The sequence below is a fragment of the Leptonotus elevatus genome, chromosome 6, assembly GCF_054856555.1.
Source record: "Leptonotus elevatus isolate MCC_2025b chromosome 6, RoL_Lele_1.0, whole genome shotgun sequence".
In the NCBI taxonomy this organism is placed as follows: domain Eukaryota; kingdom Metazoa; phylum Chordata; class Actinopteri; order Syngnathiformes; family Syngnathidae; genus Leptonotus; species Leptonotus elevatus.
The window spans coordinates 27034244-27056567 of NC_141244.1; the positions used below are offsets into that span (position 1 = coordinate 27034244).

The following is a 22324-nucleotide window of genomic DNA, read 5'->3' on the forward strand; positions in this document are numbered from 1 at the left end:
CAGACAGAGTCGTGCTTAATTGTGCTTTCAAGAAATGTCAAAGTCGTGAATAAAACCAGAACACAAGTTCTACGTCATCCTTAGCGGGTCCCAGTGCGAAGATGAAAAATACAAACGCAGTCTACTGAAAGCGGCCGTTCCGCAATTACTTAAAATACGCCATCATGAGGGTGACCGTTTTTTTTACAGTCAATCAGCAGCAGATTCACACGTACCCACAAAAGGTGGATCCAAATGGAGGAAATCACGGAAAAGAGGCAAAAATCGAAATACTAACTTCAAAATTCCTAAAAAGCGAGACAGAAAAACAGAACATAAAGTGTCGTAGTAGTGAGACTGCAGGAGGAAAGTAAATACAAGCAAACTGATGAGACGACGAGGCACACCTGGACAAGGCACATGTGGTTGGAGGGAGCCGATTGGTTCATGCAAAGAAAGGGGCTGACGACAACAGCTGGAAAGAAAAAAGTTCAAACCAAAGAGTCGACGAGACATGAACAACACGACACACGGGAAACAAAATGATGATGAATTTTGAAAAAACAAAACAAAAACAGGGATCACAACAGGTAGACGTCATAATTGCATACATGACATCGTTTAATAAAATGTTAAGAATGAAAGACTTTTGAATGCTGTCAATTGAAGTGCCCTTGTGCTGCTCCTGCTGGTTTGCGCACATCGGCCACCAGGGGGCAGCACTCGACAGCCATAACGGCACACACAAAGAAGAGTTTCCCAACGGACTCAGTCAAATTTGTTGTCGTCCGTGAATATTCTTGTGTGTGTGTGTGTGTGTGTGTGTGTGTGTGTGTGTGTGTGTGTGTGTGTGTGTGTGTGTGTGTGTGTGTGTGTGTGTGTGTGTGTGTGTGTGTGTGTGTGTGTGTGTGTGTGTGTGTGTGTGCGGATTTAAAACCTTTGTGCATTATTATTATTTTTCATTTTTAGAGCTTCGATGATCCAGAAGTGTACAAAGCACTTGTGGAAGAGGAGGAAGTCATCACCAAACCTTCAGCATAAAACAGGAAACTTTCTTCTTTATATGCAAGGAAACTTTACTGCGTCTCAAAAGAGCACTTTTACATTATGCTTCATATATAATTGTCAACTCGTGAATTCACATCAAATGTTTACAAATTGAGCTGAATTTCTGCATTGATTAGGTAATTCTTTTTTTTATATACTTGCTAATTGTCTACTGGAGGTAAATGAGGTTTTTTTTTTTGCACTAAAAGCATATTCTTTCTATAGGTGGTATGTCATGGAATAAATAAAATGTCACAACATTTGTTTTGATTTTTTTGTTTTCACAAAATGCATTTATTATACAATTGTGTTAAATCACTAACATGTCTTCAATATTTAGCCAGAATTCTGCTCTGAAGTTTTGGTGTTGATAAAATATTTTAACTGTATGTTTATAAATACAGTAGTCAACATAATAGGACTTTTCTTTGAGAAAATAACATTTGAATCTCATAATGATAAAACTTTTTTCAAAACAAGGAATATTGACCGTTTTTTTAAAACACACAAAAAAACAAAATTTGTTTTCTTAAGAAATATGACTAATGATGTAATAATTACCTTTTTTAATAAAATTTGATTTCAGTTCTTGAATGTGATTTTTTTTCTTTAAAAATATTGAAACAAATATATATATATATAAAATATGTATTACTTCAATCTTGAAAGGAATACATTATTAAGATATTTTGATGTTAATCTTGTAATATTCAGACTTAAAAAACAAACAAAAAACGTCAGGTGATCAGCCTAGAAAGTGAATATTCAGGTGTGAAAGCACCTGAATAACATATTCAGCAATTGTGATTATTCGTGTCTTAGGACTCCTCCCGCCTTTTTGTGGGGTCCACTTAAAGTGAGGCTGTCCCGGTCCAGATCCCGGTCCAGATCCAGGTGGAGCACCTTTAGCCCCGGATAGAGAAATTCTTCAAGGTCTTCTTCACGCTGCAGCTACCAAACAAAGATAGCTTAGCCAAAATGTCAAACTGTATTCGCAATTGCCATACCTGCTTATTATTTTAAAATTCCCCAAACTTTTTTTTCTAACTTTTCCAACTAATGAATTTTTCTTATTATATTACCCACTCTTCTTTTGAAAATACTACTTTAATAATGAATTTAAATTTTTTAACTCGGTATGACACCTTTTTTTGTAAGAGAAAATTATTCATTTTATTTTAAATCATATGTATAATACATATGATTTAAAAAATCTAATCAAATGTAATTTTAATATAAAATAGGGAGAACCGAGACTTTGGAAGTTGACTTGATGTACTGTGTGCTGTGTTGTGTGTGTGGTTTTGCGTACCTGTCGCCGTGGCGGCGGCTCGGCGGCGACGGCGAGCACGCTCATGCTGATGCTGACGCAAAGCACCAATACAGCCAAAAGCAACAGCGTGATGTCCATCCCCCGAGTCAACCTCTGACCCAAGAAAAAAAAAGACATCTTTTGTTACCATTAAAGACCCGTTTTCAATCTCGCCCCACTGAGTGCGTCTCATAACAGGAGAAATGATGAAAAAGAAGATATGCCAGATGTGAGTGTCGTTATCTTGTCCGACTGCATTATTATTATTATTTAAACAACTTGCAACGACGCGGGGAAGGCAAATTGACTCACTATGGCGTACAAGGCCACATCTTGACATCCGGCGCCGTACCGCGAGTCGCTGCCACAGAACAAATTCACCGACAGAGACGCCAAGTCCAACGCATACAAAACCACGGCCACCACGGATAGGACGGCGCACAGCACGTTGGCGGTCACAATCAAGCTGGCCTGGCAACAAAGAATCACAAGAAAAAATGATTTTTAAGTGATCACGCGCAGCAAACGCGCTTTCATTGCAGGGTCTGCAGTTTTGCTTTTGCGTGTCACGTTTATTTGGGATGTGATTGTGCGTACCACTAGGTGGCAGTACAGCGTTTGGTTTCAAACCGCAAATTTGGCAGAAGAATGGAAACAAAAAAAGTTGAACTAAGCGTGTAAAATATTGCATTTAAAGGATTTATATTAGATTTTTGCTATCTTTTTTTTGAAATGGGTCATTTTCCACGCGATGTTATTTGATCAATAATAATAAAGAAAACTGCAATAATAATAATTTCTAGATTTTTTTAAGCCATGTTGCTTTTACATGTTTAAATGTTTCCCTTGCTGAAAACGCCACGCTTAATGTACCTCTCTCCAAAAAGGTTTTGATCCATTATTTAAGTATTGATTATTCAAATGCGTTGCACATTAAATTGAATACAAAATGTATAAAAGTTTGAAAACAAAAGCGTTCTTTAGCATGAAACGGCAATGTTTTCATCTTCAACGTGAAATACAACGAAACAAGAGTACTTGGGCAGTAATTATTGTGCCTACCACTAGAGGGCACAGGCGTGACTTATACTCACAAAGCAGCAGGACAGACACTGGCCTGACAAAAGGGACAAAACTCCTGCTGCGACAAACTGCAACGATGAAAGAAAAGACGGCAAGTGAGTCATTATTTTCTAGCAACATGTTGGCTAGCTTGGAACGTCGTCGTTACCACGACGCCGATCCAGTAGGCGGCTCCCAGACTGGCCAAATCTCCGGGGCGTGTCCGCGTCCTGCCCGCCCCCAGGCCCACGTTGACCACTCCCACCAGGATCTGAATGGTCTGCAACGTATCGTAGCAACACCCCAAATAGCATGTAGCCTAGCCTAGCATAGCATAGCACATCCGAGCCTCGTCGGCAATGATGTCACAGGTTTCAGCCATTGGGAACGCACAAAACTTATGTGTGAAATGAGTAAGAATAAAATAAATAAATAATCAAATTGAAAACTATTTTTGTTGAAAAATAACTAAACAAATTAAAAAAAAAAAGTAATTTGTTTTCCCCACAGAAATAATAATTAATAGTATTTCAGTATACTGTCATTGTAATTTACAACAACAACAAGGCGAAAGGTCATTTGAGTTACCCCGAGGACAGCTTTGGCCCCGCCCTTTATCACCCTGCAAGGCGAGCAGCAGCAACTTTGGATCGAGGCCAACGCGTTGTCCTGATTGGATGCCACCGCCACCACGGCAACGCTTTTGTCTCCGACCACTGTCACGGGCATCCTGGAAGGAAGACGACATCTCAACAGATGACAAATAATCAGGAAGAAAACAAACGCAATCTGACAGCTTCAATCAAAAATCAGCGCCAGCTCTTTTTCATTTTTCTTTTCTTTTGTCCGTTTGCGTTGCTGAAGATAACATTTTTCTTTGTCTCCGTTGCGCTGAGGAATGTTTACACAAAAGAACCGCAGGTATGCATGACTTTGGGGCTTTGCTCTTAAAAAAAAAAACACAAATGTTTTTGGGGTTTTTTTACCCCACAAAACTACAAAAAAAGGGAAAAAAAGTCGAATCTGTTTCTTCCATATTTTCAACATATTTTCAAGGAAATGTTTATCTGAGGAAAGGGGCGGCAATGCGTTACTACTTTCTTTCTAAAAAGTCTCTTTGAGGGGAAATGACTTGACAGTTTCAAAAAATAGGAAAAAGAAAGTTACATGTGTACAAAAAGAAAAAAAAAGCCCCCACCTCCAAAAAATAAAGAAGATATTTGAGGGAGGAAAGAAGTTGAATTATTCCGAGAAAAAAATGGTGATTAAAAAAAAAACACGTTTTTTTGAGAAAAAAAGTTGCATATTTACAAGAATAAAATTATATACAGCATTATCCCCACAAAACAAGTTTTCTTCATAGTAAGTATGAAAGCTTTGTAACAAAAGTTATATTTATTCATATTTTCCACAATTAGACTACAAAAAGCAACACATATTTGGGGTATTTTTTCCCAACAAAAATGTTCAGTTTCATCATCTTGCATTCCAATGAAAGTTTTGTGAGGTTGAAATGCAAAATCTTACCTGCGGGTTCTTTGCTGTCGGCCAGCCGTCATCTGAGAGATTAGTGGACAAAAGACAAATGGCAACACAATCAGGCCAAAGCACTGCACTTCCTTCCTGCTCTTTCATCCCTTCACATTAAAAGCTCTCCGGCTTCCACGTAGAGAGCAAAAGCCAGACTTTGATGGAAAAGGATGACGCCAAAGATTTTTTGCATAAGTGGAGATACGCCGCCAATAAGTGTTTTGTTTTTTTATCAACTCCTCTCTGATCTCATCAGTTTGGCACTGTTAGTTCTATGTAGAGGATAAATAAAATATGACCTGTTATATGTTGTGTTCAGTTTGTTGCTGAAAGGGTCCAAGCACTGCAACTTAGGTGCGAATGAGCGCTAGCATGATGCTAGTGGGATCTTTTATGTTTCAGAGTGTCACAAAGTGGGCGCGGGAATACCTCTCGCCAGGCGACCGGAGCCTTGACGACCACGGTGGCCAACTTGAGGTTGACGCAGAGCTGAATGGCGGCCAGCGCCATCAAAGTGGCGTCCGCGAACGTCAGCAGCCTCTGACGGACCAACGAGTTCCTGATCATGACAAAAAAGCGCCCACGGTCACCCTGGCGGAGGTTCACCTGCGCCAGGAGGGCCACCGTTGCGCAGTCGGCATCCGGGCGCGGTCCTCGTCCTTCCAACGGCGGTTGGCACATCCACAGGACGGAAGCGTTTTCCGCATCGGCGGCGTACAGAACCAAGGCGGACAGCGAAAAAATGGCGCAGGCCAGGTTCAGCAAGGCCGTGAAGCATTTCTGCAACACGACATCAACACAGCGGCAAAGTAACGTCACGGCGGCGACGGCGGCGGCGCCGACACGTTTGGCAAGTGGAAGTCATGCCCTCAACTCGGAAACGCGATTTACAAGGGCAGTGATTCTTATACTTATTTCATGTACTTCTTTACTTATTCACTCCTTCTTCTTGTGTTAATCATTTAATTTCCTTAAGATATCCATTCATTTATTTTGTGTTATTTGTATTGTTTTACCTTCTCTTTTCTGCATGACTGATTTTTATCCTGTGTACAAAACTTTGTATGCAGCGAAAAGTTGGAAGTTAATTAAGGTGAGGTGGCGTATCCGGAGCGCAATCGTCGCTCAGAGTTTGACTCGCAACACAAAAGGGCTAAGTGACAACTCGTAAGTGGAGAAAAAAACAAAAAACAAAATGGTGTCAGACCGCCGACTCACCAGGCCAGGTGGCGGCAAGCGTCCGGACAGAAGCGACATGATTCCCGTCACTATAAACTACGACGACAGAGCAAATCTTGTCACTCACAAGACGTTAGCAACATTGTTTTCAAGTCGCGGTGACGCACCACAGCTCCGAGCCAGTAGGCGGCAGCCAAAGCGGTCAAATCTGCGGCTGCGGCGCTGGTCCGCCCCGGCCCAAGGCCGATGTTGAACACGCCCACCAGGATCTGCGCCGTCTGCGCCGCAACGATACCGCACACAAAATAGGACATCACTCTCACAACATCAACAAAAAAAGACATTTGCTAAGACGAAACTTTTGACATCTCTGACAGACTGGAAGCGTAACAGAAAGAAAAGAAGCGCGACACGTTTCTTCCTCACCCCGAGGGCCGAGATGAGCCGAGCGTCTGCGTTGCGCGCCGACATGTCGCCGGCCGTCAAGACAAAACGTCTTGCAGAGACGAACCATGGCACGCCGGTTGGAGGCGGAGCGCACGACTCGTCCTTTTTCGCACCTGACAAAAACTAACATTGCTATCGGGTGGAAATATGCCGAGCAAAATCCACTTTTGTTCCTTTATTTGCTCACGTTCGGGCTCAGAAATGTGGGCTTGTTGAAATGCAACAACACAAACAAAAAAAAGAAAAGAGAAAAATGAAGCATACAGAATAAAGACTTTACATAGAAAAAGTCTTTCAATGGCAGAGTTTAATAGGAGGGAAAAAAAGAGACCAAGATTATTCCAAAACGTTTTCACGCAAAAAGCTGTCATTCAAACAGGGGTGTGTAGACTTTTAATATCCGCTACATACGTTCATGCAATCTGATTTCCTCTAAAAGTGGTTCAATGAATTGTATTCATAAAAAAATAAGCTCATCACATTTTGTATGTATGTATTTACCATTTTGGGGATTATGTCATCTGAATAATCTTGAATTTCATTGATTTGAATCTTCCCAGTTTTATTGGTGAAAAACATCAAATGTAAGCGATAAAAGCGGCGTTTTGATGCTGGAAATGCTCGTTGGGATTGAAGAAGATTGAGCACATTCAAAAATGTCCAAATAATCCACATCTTCCATAGAATGGGACATTTCGATCTTCTTTTTAAAACTCAAATCCGGTTTTTAACCTCAATAAGGAGCACAAGGGCTGCGCATTCACACGTTCATGATTGCAATGACTTTTTTTTTCCTTTAACCCGTTTCTAAATAAGACAGGAACAACTCTATTTTCCAAAATTAGGCTTGCCCCCCCAAACACTAGCAATTTATATTTTAAAAAATATTGGAGAAAAATAGAGGGGGCACAGCAGCGGAGGAAAAAAGGGGGGGCGGGGGGGGGGGGGGGGGTAGGGGTCAACAAAAACAATTCCCAAATGACTTTGTATCTTTATTTGTCAACACGTCTTAACATACAAAAGAGAGAATAGGCTGCAGGTTCCAAAAAAAGTCAACCTAAAATCCTAAAAAAAAGACACACGGACGCAGATGAAAGCTCGGAGCAAAATTCAACTCAAACCGATGAAGTGCAAAAAAAAATATTATTTTTTTTTTTACATTTGATATCAATTCCAGATGTAAGAGTGCATACTGCATATCCGTATAAAAGGTGTACTTTGACGACGGTGCGTGTTAGGCCTCGACGTCCTCCAGCAGCGGCTTGTATCCGCCTTCCGGCTCGTCGCGGCTCTAAAAAGCCCAAGAACAAAAAAAACGAGAAAACATTTGGCGTGCTTTGAAGCCGCAAGTTTATTTGATCCATTGCTCAAATGTAACCGTTGGATGTTGAAAGAAAAGCAAAACCCGCGTCTGCAATCTCAGTGTGGAATTGTTTGTTCCGCGAGTTACCTGCTGCCGGTTGTGGCGGGGCTCGCTGTTGCCGTGGCGACACAGAGATTTGATGGCCAACGCGCAGGAGCTGATAACCAGGCAGAGTTCCAAGACGCACAATACGATGGCGACGCCGTTGATGGCTCTCAGCAACATCTGCACGACCACAAAAAAAGAATAATCCAAAATCCACCTGGCGACGGCGTAGCTCGATGACGTCGACACAACGTTGTCTTGGAATCAAGTTCAATCGATAATTACCGACCAAAAAAAAAAATCGACTTAATTGCACTGAAATGGTTTTATCCCGCGCTTGTTGCTAGCATTTAACGGCAGCTCCGGCGCCTCTAATGCTATTGTGGCTAGCATCGCTAAAGCTAATGTGGCTAGCGCCGAGAGGACTGTTTGATTCCTTTTGAAGGGCGTAAAATGATGCAGGGTTTTTCCTGGCTCAAATTGAGGCAGAGGTGGTATCATACTGACTATGATGGGTGACTGCCGATACCAGGTATCGGTTTTATTTTAAGGTATCGGTACTCACGGCGGTGACCGATACCATTATCGGCCGCCCTCCTGCGGCCGTTTTACGATGAGAAATTAGAAATGATATGAATGCAAAGTTGCCATTAACTACATGCAATTTTAAGGAGAAATAATATATTGGGATATATAGATCTTTCTTTAAAATCATCAGTCATTTATGGGTGGGGAATTTTATTTACTAGCGGTATCGGTATTTGGCATCAGCAGCGGCAACTACTCAAGATTTGCGTATCGGTCGGGAAAAAAGTGGTATCGAACATCCCTAATCCTGACCATGCGTCATGACGTGCAAGTAGTCTGTAACAACTGACTCGCGTTCATTTTTTACAGGCAACATATAATAATTCCATGTTTCAATAATAAGAATACTCGTTGCAATAAAAATATGCCTATTATCATGTTAAAGCATTCATTCATTATTCGACACTCAGGCTGGAGGTGGCGAGCAATAATAAAGTGGAGGTGGCCGCCTCTGAATTTTGTACACAGGAAAAACCCTGGATTGTGCAGTGTGCACACTTTTGATGCTGACAGCCTGCTGAGCCATTTTTTTTTCAAACCAGGCTAACTCAACTGCGCTTGTTTAGCCGGCAAAATCGCCACTGTGGTTCTGACGTTACCACATCTTATGGACCAAAATCTCTGTGGAGAATTTTGAGAGGGGAAAAAAAAGTGGATTGAAAAGCAGTTGGTCACTCATTCTTAAGTAAAATGTGTTTTTGTCTTCCGTAGTATTATAATTTTGTTTGATAAGCAAAAAAAAGATATTTTCTAATTTGATCTGAATACCCAAATAGTTCATATCATTCCGGTAGGATATTCAAACACCAAACAAAACGATTCAGTAAGAGGAAAGATCTGAGCTGCAGCCTGCAACAAAAGTGACGTCGTCTCCTGTTGATGTTTACGTTTGCACTCTGCGCTCATTTGGGGGCAAACTGCCACAAACTCACTTCAACATTTGCACAATTGACCAGATTGTGTGCAAGTGGGTGCCTTTTCCTTCCTAAGATAATCACAACCCAATATGTTGCCCCCAAAGGTTCCCAAGTCGCTAATCCGCTCGGTAGATTGACCCGATTTATGCTGCACGGCAATATCAGCGCTTTTTTGTCCAAGAAAATGCAACCGTCTTCTCAAAGCGCGACCATTTGCTGCCGGTTTTGTATGAAAGCGTAGCGTGCACTCACAAGAATGAGGCCTCTCCCCTCCGAGCAGCGCTCCAAGTACTTTTGTCCCGCGGGAGAGACGGTGGTGCCGTCGCGCCTTCCGGACCAGTCATCATCGTAGTAGTCGTAACCTCGGCACGAGCGTGACAAGTATATGTCAGACATGTTGACGGAGAAAAGGACGATGGCGGCGATGGCGAAGCCGATTCCCAAAATGTTCAGAATCGCGTTAAGTAACACCTAAAACACAAAAAGGCACAAATGAGTTATGGAAACAATCAATGATGAAATATGAATGAATAAAATGACACTTTTTTTTTTTAAATACATCATTTTTACCCCCATTTTTTTCTATTCCCACAATATTGTAACTTTATTGTAAAGGCCAAAAACAAACTTTTTTTCTTTCTTAAATAATTACTTTTTGAATCTAGAAAAAAATGCCAAAATCTCACTAATCTTATATTACAAATTGTTAATCTTCTTTTTCCTGGAGTAAATTCAATTATGCATATAAAATGTCAACTTTAGATCATTCATTTTTCTGTCATTTCTTTTTATTTAACTTTAAATGACTCCTTCAGTGTGACTGGCGGTTGACGAATGAAAACAATCTTTTTTTTGTTTAATCTTTGACAATTTGTGACGAAGGCATCTCTTTAATCAAAAATCATATATATATATATATATATATATATATATACACACATATATACACACACACACACACTCACCAGACATGGACTCGGGAATTTCTCCGACAAAATGGCGATGATGCCGAAGAGGATGAACTGTGGGAGACAAGAAAACAAAAGATCAACATTCAATCTCCCCAGCCACTTCTCGAGCCGTTCCCAGGCCAACCGGGAGACGTCGGTCTCTCCAGCGTGTCCTGGGTCATCCTCGGGAATGTGATAAATATGACACACATCCAACAAATGGTGAAACAAACGTCCATATAGCAAGGATTAACATATTTACGAATTAAGTGTTCGGTTCAGCAAGAGGTGTAATTGTTTGGGGTGTCTCTCTTACCAGTGCCCCCAACCAGTAAGGAAAGCCACTTGAGTCCATTTGCCACGAGGAGCCGGGCCCGGTGGACATGAGGATGGCCGCCAGGCCCATGATGAGCAAGCCCACCATGATGTGCAGCGCCCCCAGTAGGGACTGAGAGGTCCCCATGATGGCCCTCAGTCGCTGCGACACCGAGAAGCACAGCGGATTGTAGCACAGGCCGCACAAGATTTGGCACAGGGGGGGCCAGCTACTTATGGGGTCGGAGGTCAGCGTCAGCATCGTGACCCCGCCCGCCTTGGTCATGGTTACCGACATCCTGCTTTGAAAATCAACAAGACTTTAGTATACACAAAGCGGCGTGGGGTCGCCAACATGAAACATCCATCCGGCACATCGCAATGACGACACTGGCTACAACGGTTGAAGGTTGAATGTCGGCTGATATCATTATTTATTTATTTATTTATTGACCTCACTTACACATATACTGTAGTAACTCACAAAAAAAAACTGCTGAAGGCACATTGGAAATGTGGCTGTCCTTAACCACGTGCAAAAGCATTGCAGTATCATAACTGCTCCATTTTGTTTTCTACTTCATTCGGGCGGCAGCGTTGGCAGCATACTTGAAGCTCACTGTTAACTCCAATTTTGACTTTCAGTAAAAAAAAAACTAGCAAGCAACGATAATAACGATAATAATAAATGTATTTTTTTTTTAAATTGGTGATGTTTCCGAAATATAGAAGTGTGTCACAATACGTGAATGTACTCGTGACACCGATTGCGTATAAGAAAAAAAACCTTTGCTGTTCCCTGTTTACTGACAGGACAGAGCTGCCCCATCCAATATGGCGCAGGCGGTTCACGGACCGCTCGAGCGAAAACAGAAACTAAACGAGACACTAAGTAAACGGTTGTTAGTGAACCGAAAAGTTTACAAATTGGACACTTACTCGTAAATACAAAAATCCGTCTTTTTCGATAAATTATTTTGACGGAAGTCATGCTGGGAGTGTCTTAAATTAAAAGTGTGATGCATTTGGTAGAGCACGGCTTTTGAAAACGTTTAACTCCTCAAGGTTCAAGATAAGACTGTTGATACACCTAATAGTTTCAAACGTGACACATTACAAATGGATACAAATCTATCTATCAGTGTCTTATTCGATTATTTTTGTATTTTATTTCGAAAAACTTTTCGGAAGTCACGTTGGGCATTTTGGAGGAGAAGACCAATCGGTGCTGCCACCAACGGTCATAACCTGTAGTGCATGTGGAAATCCTGGCTTGTTCGTAAATATTTTAGTTGAAATATTTCAGTGTAAAGCTTCGAATATAATCTTTTACTATTCTCCAGTTCTGAGTAACTCTCAACCTCCAACTCTGACCTAAATGTAACATTCCACCTCGAGTGAGCTAGCAAAACACGCTGCGTCACATTTGCTTCCCAATCCAACAACAATACGTGACGTCAACATGGACGTTATCGTGACCTTTTCTGTATTACATCTAAACAAAACATAACTTCTTACTTGCGTCTTAGCGTAGATTCAAAGTCGTTGGAATGTACTCGGATCAAGTGGTTGATGACGTCTGAGCACCACTGAGGAAGACTTTCACATTGTTCCGGGAATCATGCAGGCACTGCGTTTAACCCCTTAATTGCGCTCCTTACACTCAAATTAAGTATACGTCAACAGTCACCTCCAATATTGGACAATTTTGCCACGCAAACATGGAGCAAAATATTCATTTTGTACTTTGACAATCAATGCTGACATTGCAGCAAAAAAATACTACATAGTTACAGTACCGGGGGGAAAAGACAACAACAAAAAACCTATTTGGACATTTTGTAAATAAGTGTTTTTCCCTTTGCGTAAATACAATTTCCTTCTTGAAATATGTAACCCTTTGTTGACTGAAATTTTACGTCCCATTACCCATTTGTGTTACTTCTAATTTAGGGGGAAATGGATTAGAAGAAAAATAATTTAAGTCTCTTAAATTTGTAACAAATAAGAAATTTCATTTGATCATTAATATCCAAGCAAAATTATATAAAACAATGCCTCTTGGCGATACTTAAATGTTTTTCTTTTTTAAATGTGATTTTGTATTTTTCTTCTGTGTTCAATAAATGGTTAAAAAAAATACAGTAGGAACAATTTTTGCTGCATTTGACTTTACTTCTTCCTGACAGTCAGGGCATATGCGAAATATGCGGTTGCCTAGGGCGTCACCTAGTGGAGGGTTGCAGGTATTAAAAAAGGTTTTAAAAAGAAATGTCTATGCTTTTCTATTTTAAGTGAGGTGATGTGCAAGAACACCCAGTTTGTTTGTTTTCTTGTTCATTTTCGTTTTTATATTGTTACCTTGTTCAGGCGTTGCATCCTCTGCGAGTGTATGTTCATAGAAATGTAGAATAAAGTATAACAAATCAACAAATAAATAAAAGACTTAGCCGGAAGTACAAACCTGGAAATTAAAGCGCGCGCTCCGAAATACCACGAGATCTTGTACGCATGCAAAAATAAAAGTAAAAATGACATCTTCAATTATTAATATCAAATACAAAGATGAATGTATGTAAATGACTTAACGCTATTGTAAACACCAGAATGAATAATAATGAAATCAAACTGTGGATACACTTAGACAGTGTATCTTTCTTACCAGTGCTCCCAACCAGAGGGCGACATTTTTCCCCGAGTGCTTGTCCGTCCCTACCTTTAACGGTACACATCCTTTGATTTTAATTTACTATACTTAGGCCTGTTCTAATATTGAGATTAAGATTGATCCATATCAGGAAAAAAAACAAGCCATTTAAATGGCAATTAATAGAAATAAATATAAAAATGAAATATGTCATGTTAGATCATTAAAAGATTGAATTTCTTCTCAAATGATTGGGAATATTTTCGGTTCGAAACATGCAATGTAGAATTGTCTTGTTTTAGTTCTTACGTAAATGTCGAGTAGAAGTGAAAGCCGGCCGCAAACGCACCTCGCCTTTTATGAGTCGTCGTCTTCTCCTCAATTTACTCGCATTTCTCAGCAGCAACAAAGAGACAACAATACTGGCGCGATGGTGAGGCCACGCACGCACGCACGCACGCACGCACGCACGCACTTCCCAGCATGCTTTGCAGCACTCCTTATTTGCTTTGTGGCATCGTCGTCATGATGAAAGGAAGGACGCGATGTTCATGAGCTCAAACGTCGAGCGGCTCAAATGATGTGCTGCGGCCGATCGCAGCTTTGGAAGGAACGAACGTGCGTCCAGTTACCGTTGGAGAGAATAAAGTCACCCGAGAGCCTCAGCGATCGTTCCAGACTTTTGCTACGCACGAGGGTGTAACAATGCTTTCAAAACCCGCCTCCTTTGAATATGTCTGAATGAGTAGAAAGTATGTAAGAGATGTGAAATCAGACCATTTTTACAAAATATATATTTTTAACATTCTCACCTATTTGGTCTTAAATGTGTCCCCCGCCATATGTTTTCAATTTCCTATCAGACCGTAAACGTCAAGAGTTGTTGAACATCTGAGGGAGGCAATGGTTTGACGTCGTCACCTGTCCGTCAGTTTACGGCGGTGTGTTGTTACTCGCAATGCCACGAAAAAAATAACAATTTAAATAAAACACTTTGGAGAAGCGAGCAAACTTTGCCCTGAGCTGATCAACATTTGCAGTTTTTTTGGTCAAATTTCTCCCTCATGCTGCACCCAGCACGCAATGACTGAAGCTTCCAAATGGACTCAAATTTGGACCCCAAAAAATCGAGTTTGATTGCAGCTGATAATTCTCAACCCATGTCATTTTCAAAAATGCTTTGGAGATCATGTCAAAATAATTAAAACCTATATATTTTTTTTTTCAACCAAAAGATGTATGGCGGTTAAAAATATTAGAAGTAACAGTTAGTTACAGGTGCTGTAGTGTATACAAAAAAAAAAGTTTGTCATTGTAACCTGAATTCAGTCATTCTTTCACAGACCACTAGAGGGAGCCACTCCATACCACATTTTGAGAACCGATAAAGGGGGTAACAACCTATTCACACGGGACATTCCAACAATACTCAAAAATTTCCCATGGACTCCAAAAGGGTGCGATTGTCAAGCGGGCCCACGACTACAGCTAGCCAAGCTCCCCGGTTGCACTTAGCCCCGCCCACACGCAAGGCAGCCAATCACAACCCCCCAAGTGACAAAAAGTCCGTCCATTGGCAGCGAATGAGCCGAGTGGGAGGTTAGGGCGAGTTGAATTTGGCGACGTCGGCGCAATTGGCGTCCCGCAAGGCGGGCGCATCCTCGTGATGTTTGTCCGCGTTCTTGCCGTCACCTGACGACTGACGCCAGCTCAATGCGCCGACTGTGCGCTCAAATGGAAAGCATCACGGCACCTATTCAACATTCCCAATGTCCACTTTGTCAGGGCCGTAAAAGAAAGGAAAAAAAAAACGGTTTGAGGGATAGAAAATATTTGCGTCCGGCGCGATAGGTTTGATCGACACGAAATCTTGCACGAATGTTCATTATGAACGGACGCAGGAAAATCTAAATAGAAGCTAGGCTGTCAAACTGAAAGTTAATCCACGTTTTAGTTTGAATCAGATGTTTTGGGCTGCCTGTCGCGCGTGCGTGTAGAAAATACCAGCATCCCGCACCAGCGTGTTTATCATGAGCGTGAAAATCTAAAGAGAATCAATGCTGTGGAATGTTTGAGGTTAAACAGACATTTGGATTGAAAGGTGCAATTTTTCACCAAGCCCAAATTGTTCGAAATTAGAACGTAGCACTCGTGGTCTGATTGTCGTGTTGACCGTGAAAAGTCAAAGTACAACCGAAGCTGCCAAATGCACATTTGGATTTGAAGGCTGTCGTGCCGGATTCAACAATTCGCAACCAATTTTGAACGCAATGAGAGTGATGGTTAAAATGTGAAGTTTTCAACTCAGGGTGAGGGCGGAGCCTGAAGTTGGCCGAGCGGCCATGAAACCAGATACACTTCCTGGAGCATTGTCAAATATTAGCATCCGGCACTCGTGTGTCCAATCGATGCGGAATCCCGCCAGCATGTTCGGAGCCTGGTAGCAAAGTTTTGGATGAAATCGACAGAAAGCGCCAAATCTTAAAGTTCTGACGTCGACCAAAATTAGACCAAGAATTATTGCTTGATAGCGAAGTGCTTTAATTTCTCCTCTTGTCAACATGTTGATGCGTGTACGTCTCGTCTCGTACGTAACCGGAACGCAAACTACTTTGCATTTTTGGAACATGACGCGCATCTTTCTGTGACAAAGATAGAAAAGCCGCAACCACGTGATTATAGAGCCGGCAGGGTGTTTCCACGCTGGCGGAAATATCTTGTTTTTCTCCTCCTCCAAAATGCAAGCGAGACAAATTCTGTTTTGTCAATTCGATCCACCACCAACAGTGCAAAAACACACAAAAACATGATATTCATTTTGGGTATTTATTCTTTGTACAAACGCCAAGCAGCCAACGCACGATAATGAACAACGTGAGAGAGATACTTTTAACAATCTTTGGTAAATATAAAGAAAATGTTGTTCAGATTGCGTCGTAGTGGTTAATGAGAGCACATACATTCATAGGTACAAATGTGCATAAATCGTACCTCTTGAGGATATAAGCAACTATTGAGCAAGGTAGAATCATATTGTGTTAGCTGCGTGCTAACAATAGTCACAACGGGACTCAATAAAATGTGCGTTTTATGGCCAATCATCGAACTTCTCAGCCATGCTCAAGAATCGCACCATCACAAAAACAAAAAAGTCGTCCGAGTCCACATTGGAAGTGGGAAGAAAATGGCCGCTTCAAACTAAAAAGTGTCGAGTGACTTGCTGTGCCTTTTGATTTGATTGATTAGCTACCAAATGTCATCTTGTTTCTTGAAACTGGCTTTTGAGAAGGAGTGTTATCACATTTTGATCCTAAAATGGCTACTTTAAAACAAAATGGCAGACTTGGCTCAAGTCAAGTCAAACATTTCTGTACAATTTGTCGAAACATTTTATTGTGATGAATATGAGTTAGGCAGCAAAAATTGCTCTTTTTTTTTTTTTTTTAAATAAATCTCAGGGGGCGGCCATTTTGCCACTTGCTGCCGGCATAAAAAAAGGACTCAATTAAATGACAGAGCCCAAGGGCTGAGGAAGTGACCAATTACAGCAATTATGTGACGTTCTCCAGCACTGTGATGTCATTTTCAGTGGACAGCAAGTGGCAAAATGGCCGCCGCCTGAGTTGGATAAAAACGGGTGCATTTTTGCGGCGTCATCGATATTCCACAAATACAAAATTCATCGCATGACTGCGTTTAGGGTTCGTGTGGGCGCATGCCATTGTCGAGAAAACCTTTGACGAGACTTCCCACATGGATCGACTCATGTCAGACTTTCCATCGAATGTCACGCGGCAGAGAGAGAAAACTGGCTTACCAGGACAAACGATGCGTTTAAGGCGCATAAGGAGAAAGGCGCGTCGGAATGAAGGCGTGGAGTCGTCAGGATGTCCCGGAGCCGTCAGGCCGAGTGAAGGCACACGTACAAGTTCTTGTGCTCCTCCCAGTAGTGCAGCTCGTGGGAGAAGCTCCAGGCGCAGGCCAGGTCCTTGCTGGTCTTGACGGCGTGGACGGCGCATCGGCCGGGCACCTTCTGGAACAGCAGCTCGGCCACGGCCGCCGCGCCCCGCTTCTTCTGGCTCTGGATCAGCTGGCGGACGTGGGCGTGGTCCACCGGCTCGGGCGAGGCGCTGTAGGACACCGCCACGTTGAGTTTGTCGTCCGACGCGGGCACGCAGAAGCGGCTGCTGCCCACGGGGCAGTGGAAGTTCTTGGGGGCGAAGAGGCCCGTGGGCGACTTGAAGACGCGCACCGACCAGCCCACCCAGTCGTACTTCTTGCTCAACTTGGCGACGAGGGCGTCGGCCGCCTGCTGGTTGGTCCAACCGGGATTGTCCCTCAGCAGCCCCTTGGCGTCCAGCTCGGCCTGCTTGGGGAAGCTCACAATGCAGTCCTGGATGACGGCGTCCATCTTCTCCTGCACCGCCTTCATCTTCTCGCGCCAGTCCTTGAGGAGCGCCTCTTCCTCGTCGTAGCCCTTCAGGCCCGCGTGGCCCAGTAGGGCGATGATTCCGAGCCAGAAGAGATTCTTCAGCCGGGCGCAGAAATCCTCCAGAGGCCGGCGGCTTTTGTCCTCGTAGTTGAGGACGATGTCCAGCACCGACTCGCTGGAGAAGGTGTCGCCAGTCACGGCGTTGTAGAGAACGTGCAGGTTCTTGTCGCCGCCGGTCTTGTCGAAATGCTCCAGGAAGAGCTTCTTCTTGACTTCGCGGAACTTGGCCTTGGCGTTGAGGACGTCCATGTACTTCCGGAACTGGTTGGTGATGTTCTCCTCCACCGAGAAGTAGGTGGCATCCATGCCGCTCTTCTTGATCTCTTCGTGGATGCGCCGCATCTGGTCGGAGACGGCGTCCAGGCGGTCGCGCACCTTCTGGAACTGCTCCTTCATGTAGGCCGCCTCCTTGCACTCCACGTTGTCCAGCGCCAGCTTGATGATGGGCGCGGCGATGGAGAAGACCGGGAAGAGGTCGCCCACGAAGCTGGCCACAACCTCGGCGCCCTGTTCGAAGGCCTCCATCACCGTCTCCACCATGTCCTTCTTCTCCGACACGAGCCTCTGCAGCTGATTGGCCATCTTTGGAGTCGCTGCGCTTCTGTCCAAGAGTAAAATATCAAAAGAACTCAAGTCACATTGAAGTGACCTTAAGAAGAAGCCGCCGAACCGACTCCATGCATGACGCACGCACGGCAAGCCTAAGTTTTAGGGGTGCACCGACCACAATTTTCTGGCCGATCTCCGATCTCTTAAAAAGCCGGACCCGCCAATCCCGATTTTTGCCGATTTCGATTTTTTTCATAACAAGCAGCATACACCGTCAGAGTTCCAGTCTTATTTAATTGGAAAACGTTGAACAATCCTTGTGAAGTAATACAAACGGATTGTTTTAAATGCAAAGGAAGTAGTTCTCTGAAATAAAAATGTGTCATCTTCGCAGAACAGGACAGTGGCTGACTTTTTCAGACCTCTGAGGAAGGAGATGAGATCAGTTTATATTTCAGGGATCGGCCGATCCCCCAAAACTAAGGAAATCGGGGCCGATAAATCGGCGCACCCCTATCTTTGACATGCTAGCTCCGTTGTTAGCCAGAAGTGCGTAGCGCCCACCTTTTCCTGTCTTAATGCTAAGCTAACATCCTACATTGCTGCACAGTCACTGTCTGATGAACACACGTTTGCTTTCATGTAGCGAAGCTAACGTAAGGTACAGCTGTTGCTAGTCTTAGTGTTAAGCTAACACGCTACATTATGATACAGCCTATTAAAAAACAGGTTTGGTTTCATGTAACACAGCTAAGAAAATACCATTTTTCCTGTCTTAATGCTAAACTAACATTCTACATTGCATTACTGTCTGGTGGGAAAAAAAACGGTTGTTTTCTGTCACAACGCTGACTAAAAGGTTAACTTGGTTCCAGTCTTAATGCTATGCTAACTAATTAAGGCCACCTCGCACTGGCCTTAATTATTTTGTACTTGTATGTATTCTAAAATGTAATTGCCGTTTGCTATACTTCCTCCAGATTCTCAACAAAATATCACAGCCACTTTAATGACTACATATGAAAAAGATAATATCAAAAAGTCGCCTCTAGATAATCAAATAGGCGCGAGAAAGCGAAAGGAGGTTAAAGCCGCTGGACCAAAGGGTGCCGGTTACCATGGCAACTAGGCAATGGCAAATAACGCGTCCGCCTGTGTTGCTCCAGGGGATTAAACGGCACCCAGTTTTGTTTTGGTTTTTTTCCCCCCCAAGTCTGCCGTGTGTAGCTAGCTACCATCAGATCACGGACATCGAGTGTACTCTGATCCAGAGCTCTGATAGCACCGCCACGTCTCGCCTGAAATGCGACACTCGAGGACACTTCATTAGGTACACGATCACAACACTACAAGAGATTTATTTTCAGTGAAGGATTTTGTGTCACTTTTTCAATTATTTCCAGGAATTTGTCAGAAGAGTTAAAAAAAACGAAAACCCAGATATACAATATATATGAGGTTTGCCGAAGAAGGCAATCCAACACTGGCAGAATGCTCGCTGAAAAAAACATTTGAATAGTCATAATTACGATACCATTTGTTGTGATTGATTCGTTTATAATTTACCGTTGTAATGAACTTAAACTATTTGATAACACAAATTCAACCCAATAATCAAGTGTAGTACAAAAACATATTTTTTAGAATATGATATCATTTTAAGTGTGACTTTCCATGGTTAAATACATTTGATTATTTTTTTTAAATCTATTGGAGCACATCAGAACACAGATTTTTTTCATCAAAATTGTATTAACTATAATTTGCTTTTCCAAAAATTATATCAGTTAATTTGTAGGAAAAGAAGAGTTATGATGGTGATTTTTAATTGGAATTTACCAGTGTAGAATAATTAAAATGATTGATAATTAAAACACTTCCCACCCCTTAAACTACTGCACATTATATATAATAATAATATTATATATATATATATATATATATATAATATTATTATATATATATATATATATATATATATATATATAATATTATATATATATAATAATATTATATATATATATAATAATATAATATAATATTATATATATATATATATATATAATAATATATAATAATATATATATATAATGGTTTTTTAAAGTGAAAATATAAATAAAATTAATTAAACAATACAATTAAATTATTAATTAAACTAGAATTTAAACCCATCATAAGAATTTTATTGTATTTTTTTTTTTTGCTGGCTGCAGGGTTCACCTGCATTTCATTCCGGAGGTTTGTGTTGATCTTAAGTTCACAATAAACACGAGTGTCAAAATAACAGAAACAAAAGCCAGCAGGTGGACTTTGATGTTAACGCCACATATCCAACTGTACCTAATGAACTGGCAACGAGTTGTTTTCTAAATGCAACTTGTCACGACGTACAATGTGTGTATCCTCCAAGACAATTGCAAGAGTGCATATTACATGGTCAAAGTGTCCATAGTGGCGTAAGAAAAAAAAACAAAAACAAAACAATATCCGCTGGCACTTAATGGCGAGCTGAGCAAACCCCAACAGGCCGTTAATGAGCTCTCATAATGGCCAAGGCATCGATCGACAAGCTGAGAGGCAAACAAAGCATGTTAACAAGATTGTTCAAACTCGCACAAGACACGAGCAAAACTTTCCGAACACGCAAAATCAACACAAGACAAGACAAGCAGAGAAACGCGGAAGGCGATGACGTCATAAGCGAACAATGAAGCGACCAACGCCCAGAAAAGTTGGACTAAACACGTCTTATGTCGTTCTACTATCAACGTGCTGACTTTTAACAACTTAACGTTGGCAAACGAAGCCACTCTAACAAATTAAAAACATTTTGTTACGCGAGGCACAAAGCGTTCGAGAAGCGCAAGTAACGAGAGAACGAAACAAAGTCGATAAAAGTCCTTTTTAAAACGTCCGTCCAGCTTTACGACGAGCCTAGACGGGAAAATACTTTTCCAATTAGTGATTCAGAAGTACTCACCTCCTCTAAAAGAAACCCCAAAAAGTTTAGATGAAGACAGGAGACGTCAAAATGGTCCACCGCGGGGTGCTTCCGTGTTCCGATCACGTGATCTCGGCCCACCCGTTTTAGGAGGTAACAGCAGGTGACGTCATCCCCACGCGGTCCTCCACCCACTTGGTGAACGAGCAGATTGAACATTTAAAAGCTACTTTTGACGATCCAGAATTAACTTATAACTTGTACATGTCAATTTCATTTGTAATTCAGTTTAGTTTGGTTTCATTCAAAACTAAATGAGCGATATTTGCTACGACATTTCACTTTTGCCATTCATGTGTTTAAGATCTCTGAAAAGCCACTTGTTGGGATTATCAATTGAGGAGCGATATCTTTAACTGGATCATGGGTCATGACATACACTCACCCCACCTCAGAATTCCAATAGCGGAGTCCTGTTTGTCAAAATGTTGTCCATGAACCAGGAAGTTGCCTGCTAGCTAACAAAAATAAAGTCAATGAAGGATTTAGTTGATTGGTGATTTAGTAGCTCTCACCTCCTCAAAAAGAAACTAAGTTTTCAAATCTTTTGCTTGACAGTGTTTTTCATTTTTGCTGCTTTGAGTTGACGGAACCCTTTGTACAGATGGTATTCTGTTTGTCTAAAATGATCATCCATTTGACCTTGAAGTAGCCTGCTAGCTTAATGCGGTACCTGCTGATATAATGTTTCCTAATTGTACATTCCACTGTAAATGTAGGCTACATTCTGTAGAGGTTCTTGGGCCTGGTTGTAAACCAACTCCGTGTTTGTGCTACCAACCAAAGACTACTGTGAAAATCGGGCCTGCCCCCAAACCAGCCACCAAATTTCCCACAACAGTAAATAACATGATGGTTTCAGTAGATGTCATACACCTTCAGGGTTTAGTAAGTGGCTCCT

The 22324-nt window shown here is 41.9% G+C and overlaps 4 protein-coding genes across 15 annotated transcripts in view; 1 reads left to right on the forward strand and 3 right to left on the reverse strand.

Moving 5' to 3' along the window:
- LOC147173028 (uncharacterized) overlaps positions 1 to 1288 on the forward strand; it is an 8822-nt gene extending 7534 nt beyond the window's left edge. Inside the window, exon 7 of the mRNA XM_086078148.1 lies at positions 949 to 1288. Within this exon, the coding sequence (XP_085934274.1) occupies positions 949 to 1020 (72 nt within the window). The 3' untranslated portion in view covers positions 1021 to 1288. The remainder of the gene's footprint in view (positions 1 to 948) is intronic.
- LOC147173029 (uncharacterized) lies at positions 1044 to 7416 on the reverse strand. Of its 6 annotated transcripts, XM_086078145.1 has the most exons (12): positions 6536 to 7416; positions 6277 to 6387; positions 6149 to 6205; positions 5537 to 5710; positions 5360 to 5470; positions 4928 to 4959; positions 3989 to 4130; positions 3570 to 3680; positions 3433 to 3489; positions 2651 to 2809; positions 2339 to 2452; positions 1044 to 1977 (listed from the first exon to the last, which is right to left on the reverse strand). In XM_086078145.1, exons 1-12 carry the CDS (start codon positions 6578 to 6580, stop codon positions 1834 to 1836), a joined length of 1257 nt encoding a protein of 418 aa, XP_085934271.1. In that variant the 5' UTR covers positions 6581 to 7416; the 3' UTR covers positions 1044 to 1833. The 6 variants fall into 6 exon arrangements, with proteins under 6 accessions (XP_085934271.1, XP_085934269.1, XP_085934270.1 ...); XM_086078143.1 differs by having other exon boundaries at positions 5360 to 5710; XM_086078144.1 differs by having other exon boundaries at positions 6277 to 7416.
- A 119-nt stretch (positions 7417 to 7535) lies between these two features.
- On the reverse strand, positions 7536 to 13893 carry LOC147173030 (uncharacterized). Of its 6 annotated transcripts, none has more exons than XM_086078152.1 (6): positions 13731 to 13893; positions 10736 to 11033; positions 10435 to 10491; positions 9722 to 9940; positions 8007 to 8144; positions 7536 to 7847 (listed from the first exon to the last, which is right to left on the reverse strand). In XM_086078152.1, exons 2-6 carry the CDS (start codon positions 11030 to 11032, stop codon positions 7791 to 7793), a joined length of 768 nt encoding a protein of 255 aa, XP_085934278.1. In that variant the 5' UTR covers position 11033; positions 13731 to 13893; the 3' UTR covers positions 7536 to 7790. The 6 variants fall into 6 exon arrangements, with proteins under 6 accessions (XP_085934278.1, XP_085934276.1, XP_085934277.1 ...); XM_086078150.1 differs by having other exon boundaries at positions 10736 to 11036; positions 13731 to 13879; XM_086078151.1 differs by having other exon boundaries at positions 10736 to 11036; positions 13691 to 13853.
- A 2300-nt stretch (positions 13894 to 16193) lies between these two features.
- rpz4 (rapunzel 4) lies at positions 16194 to 21500 on the reverse strand. Of its 2 annotated transcripts, none has more exons than XM_086079590.1 (2): positions 21403 to 21500; positions 16194 to 18474 (listed from the first exon to the last, which is right to left on the reverse strand). In XM_086079590.1, the coding sequence occupies exon 2, from the start codon at positions 18453 to 18455 to the stop codon at positions 17283 to 17285; it is 1173 nt and encodes a 390-aa protein (XP_085935716.1). In that variant the 5' UTR covers positions 18456 to 18474; positions 21403 to 21500; the 3' UTR covers positions 16194 to 17282. The 2 variants fall into 2 exon arrangements, with proteins under 2 accessions (XP_085935716.1, XP_085935717.1); XM_086079591.1 differs by having other exon boundaries at positions 16194 to 18471; positions 21403 to 21478.
- Positions 21501 to 22324: the final 824 nt, after the last annotated feature.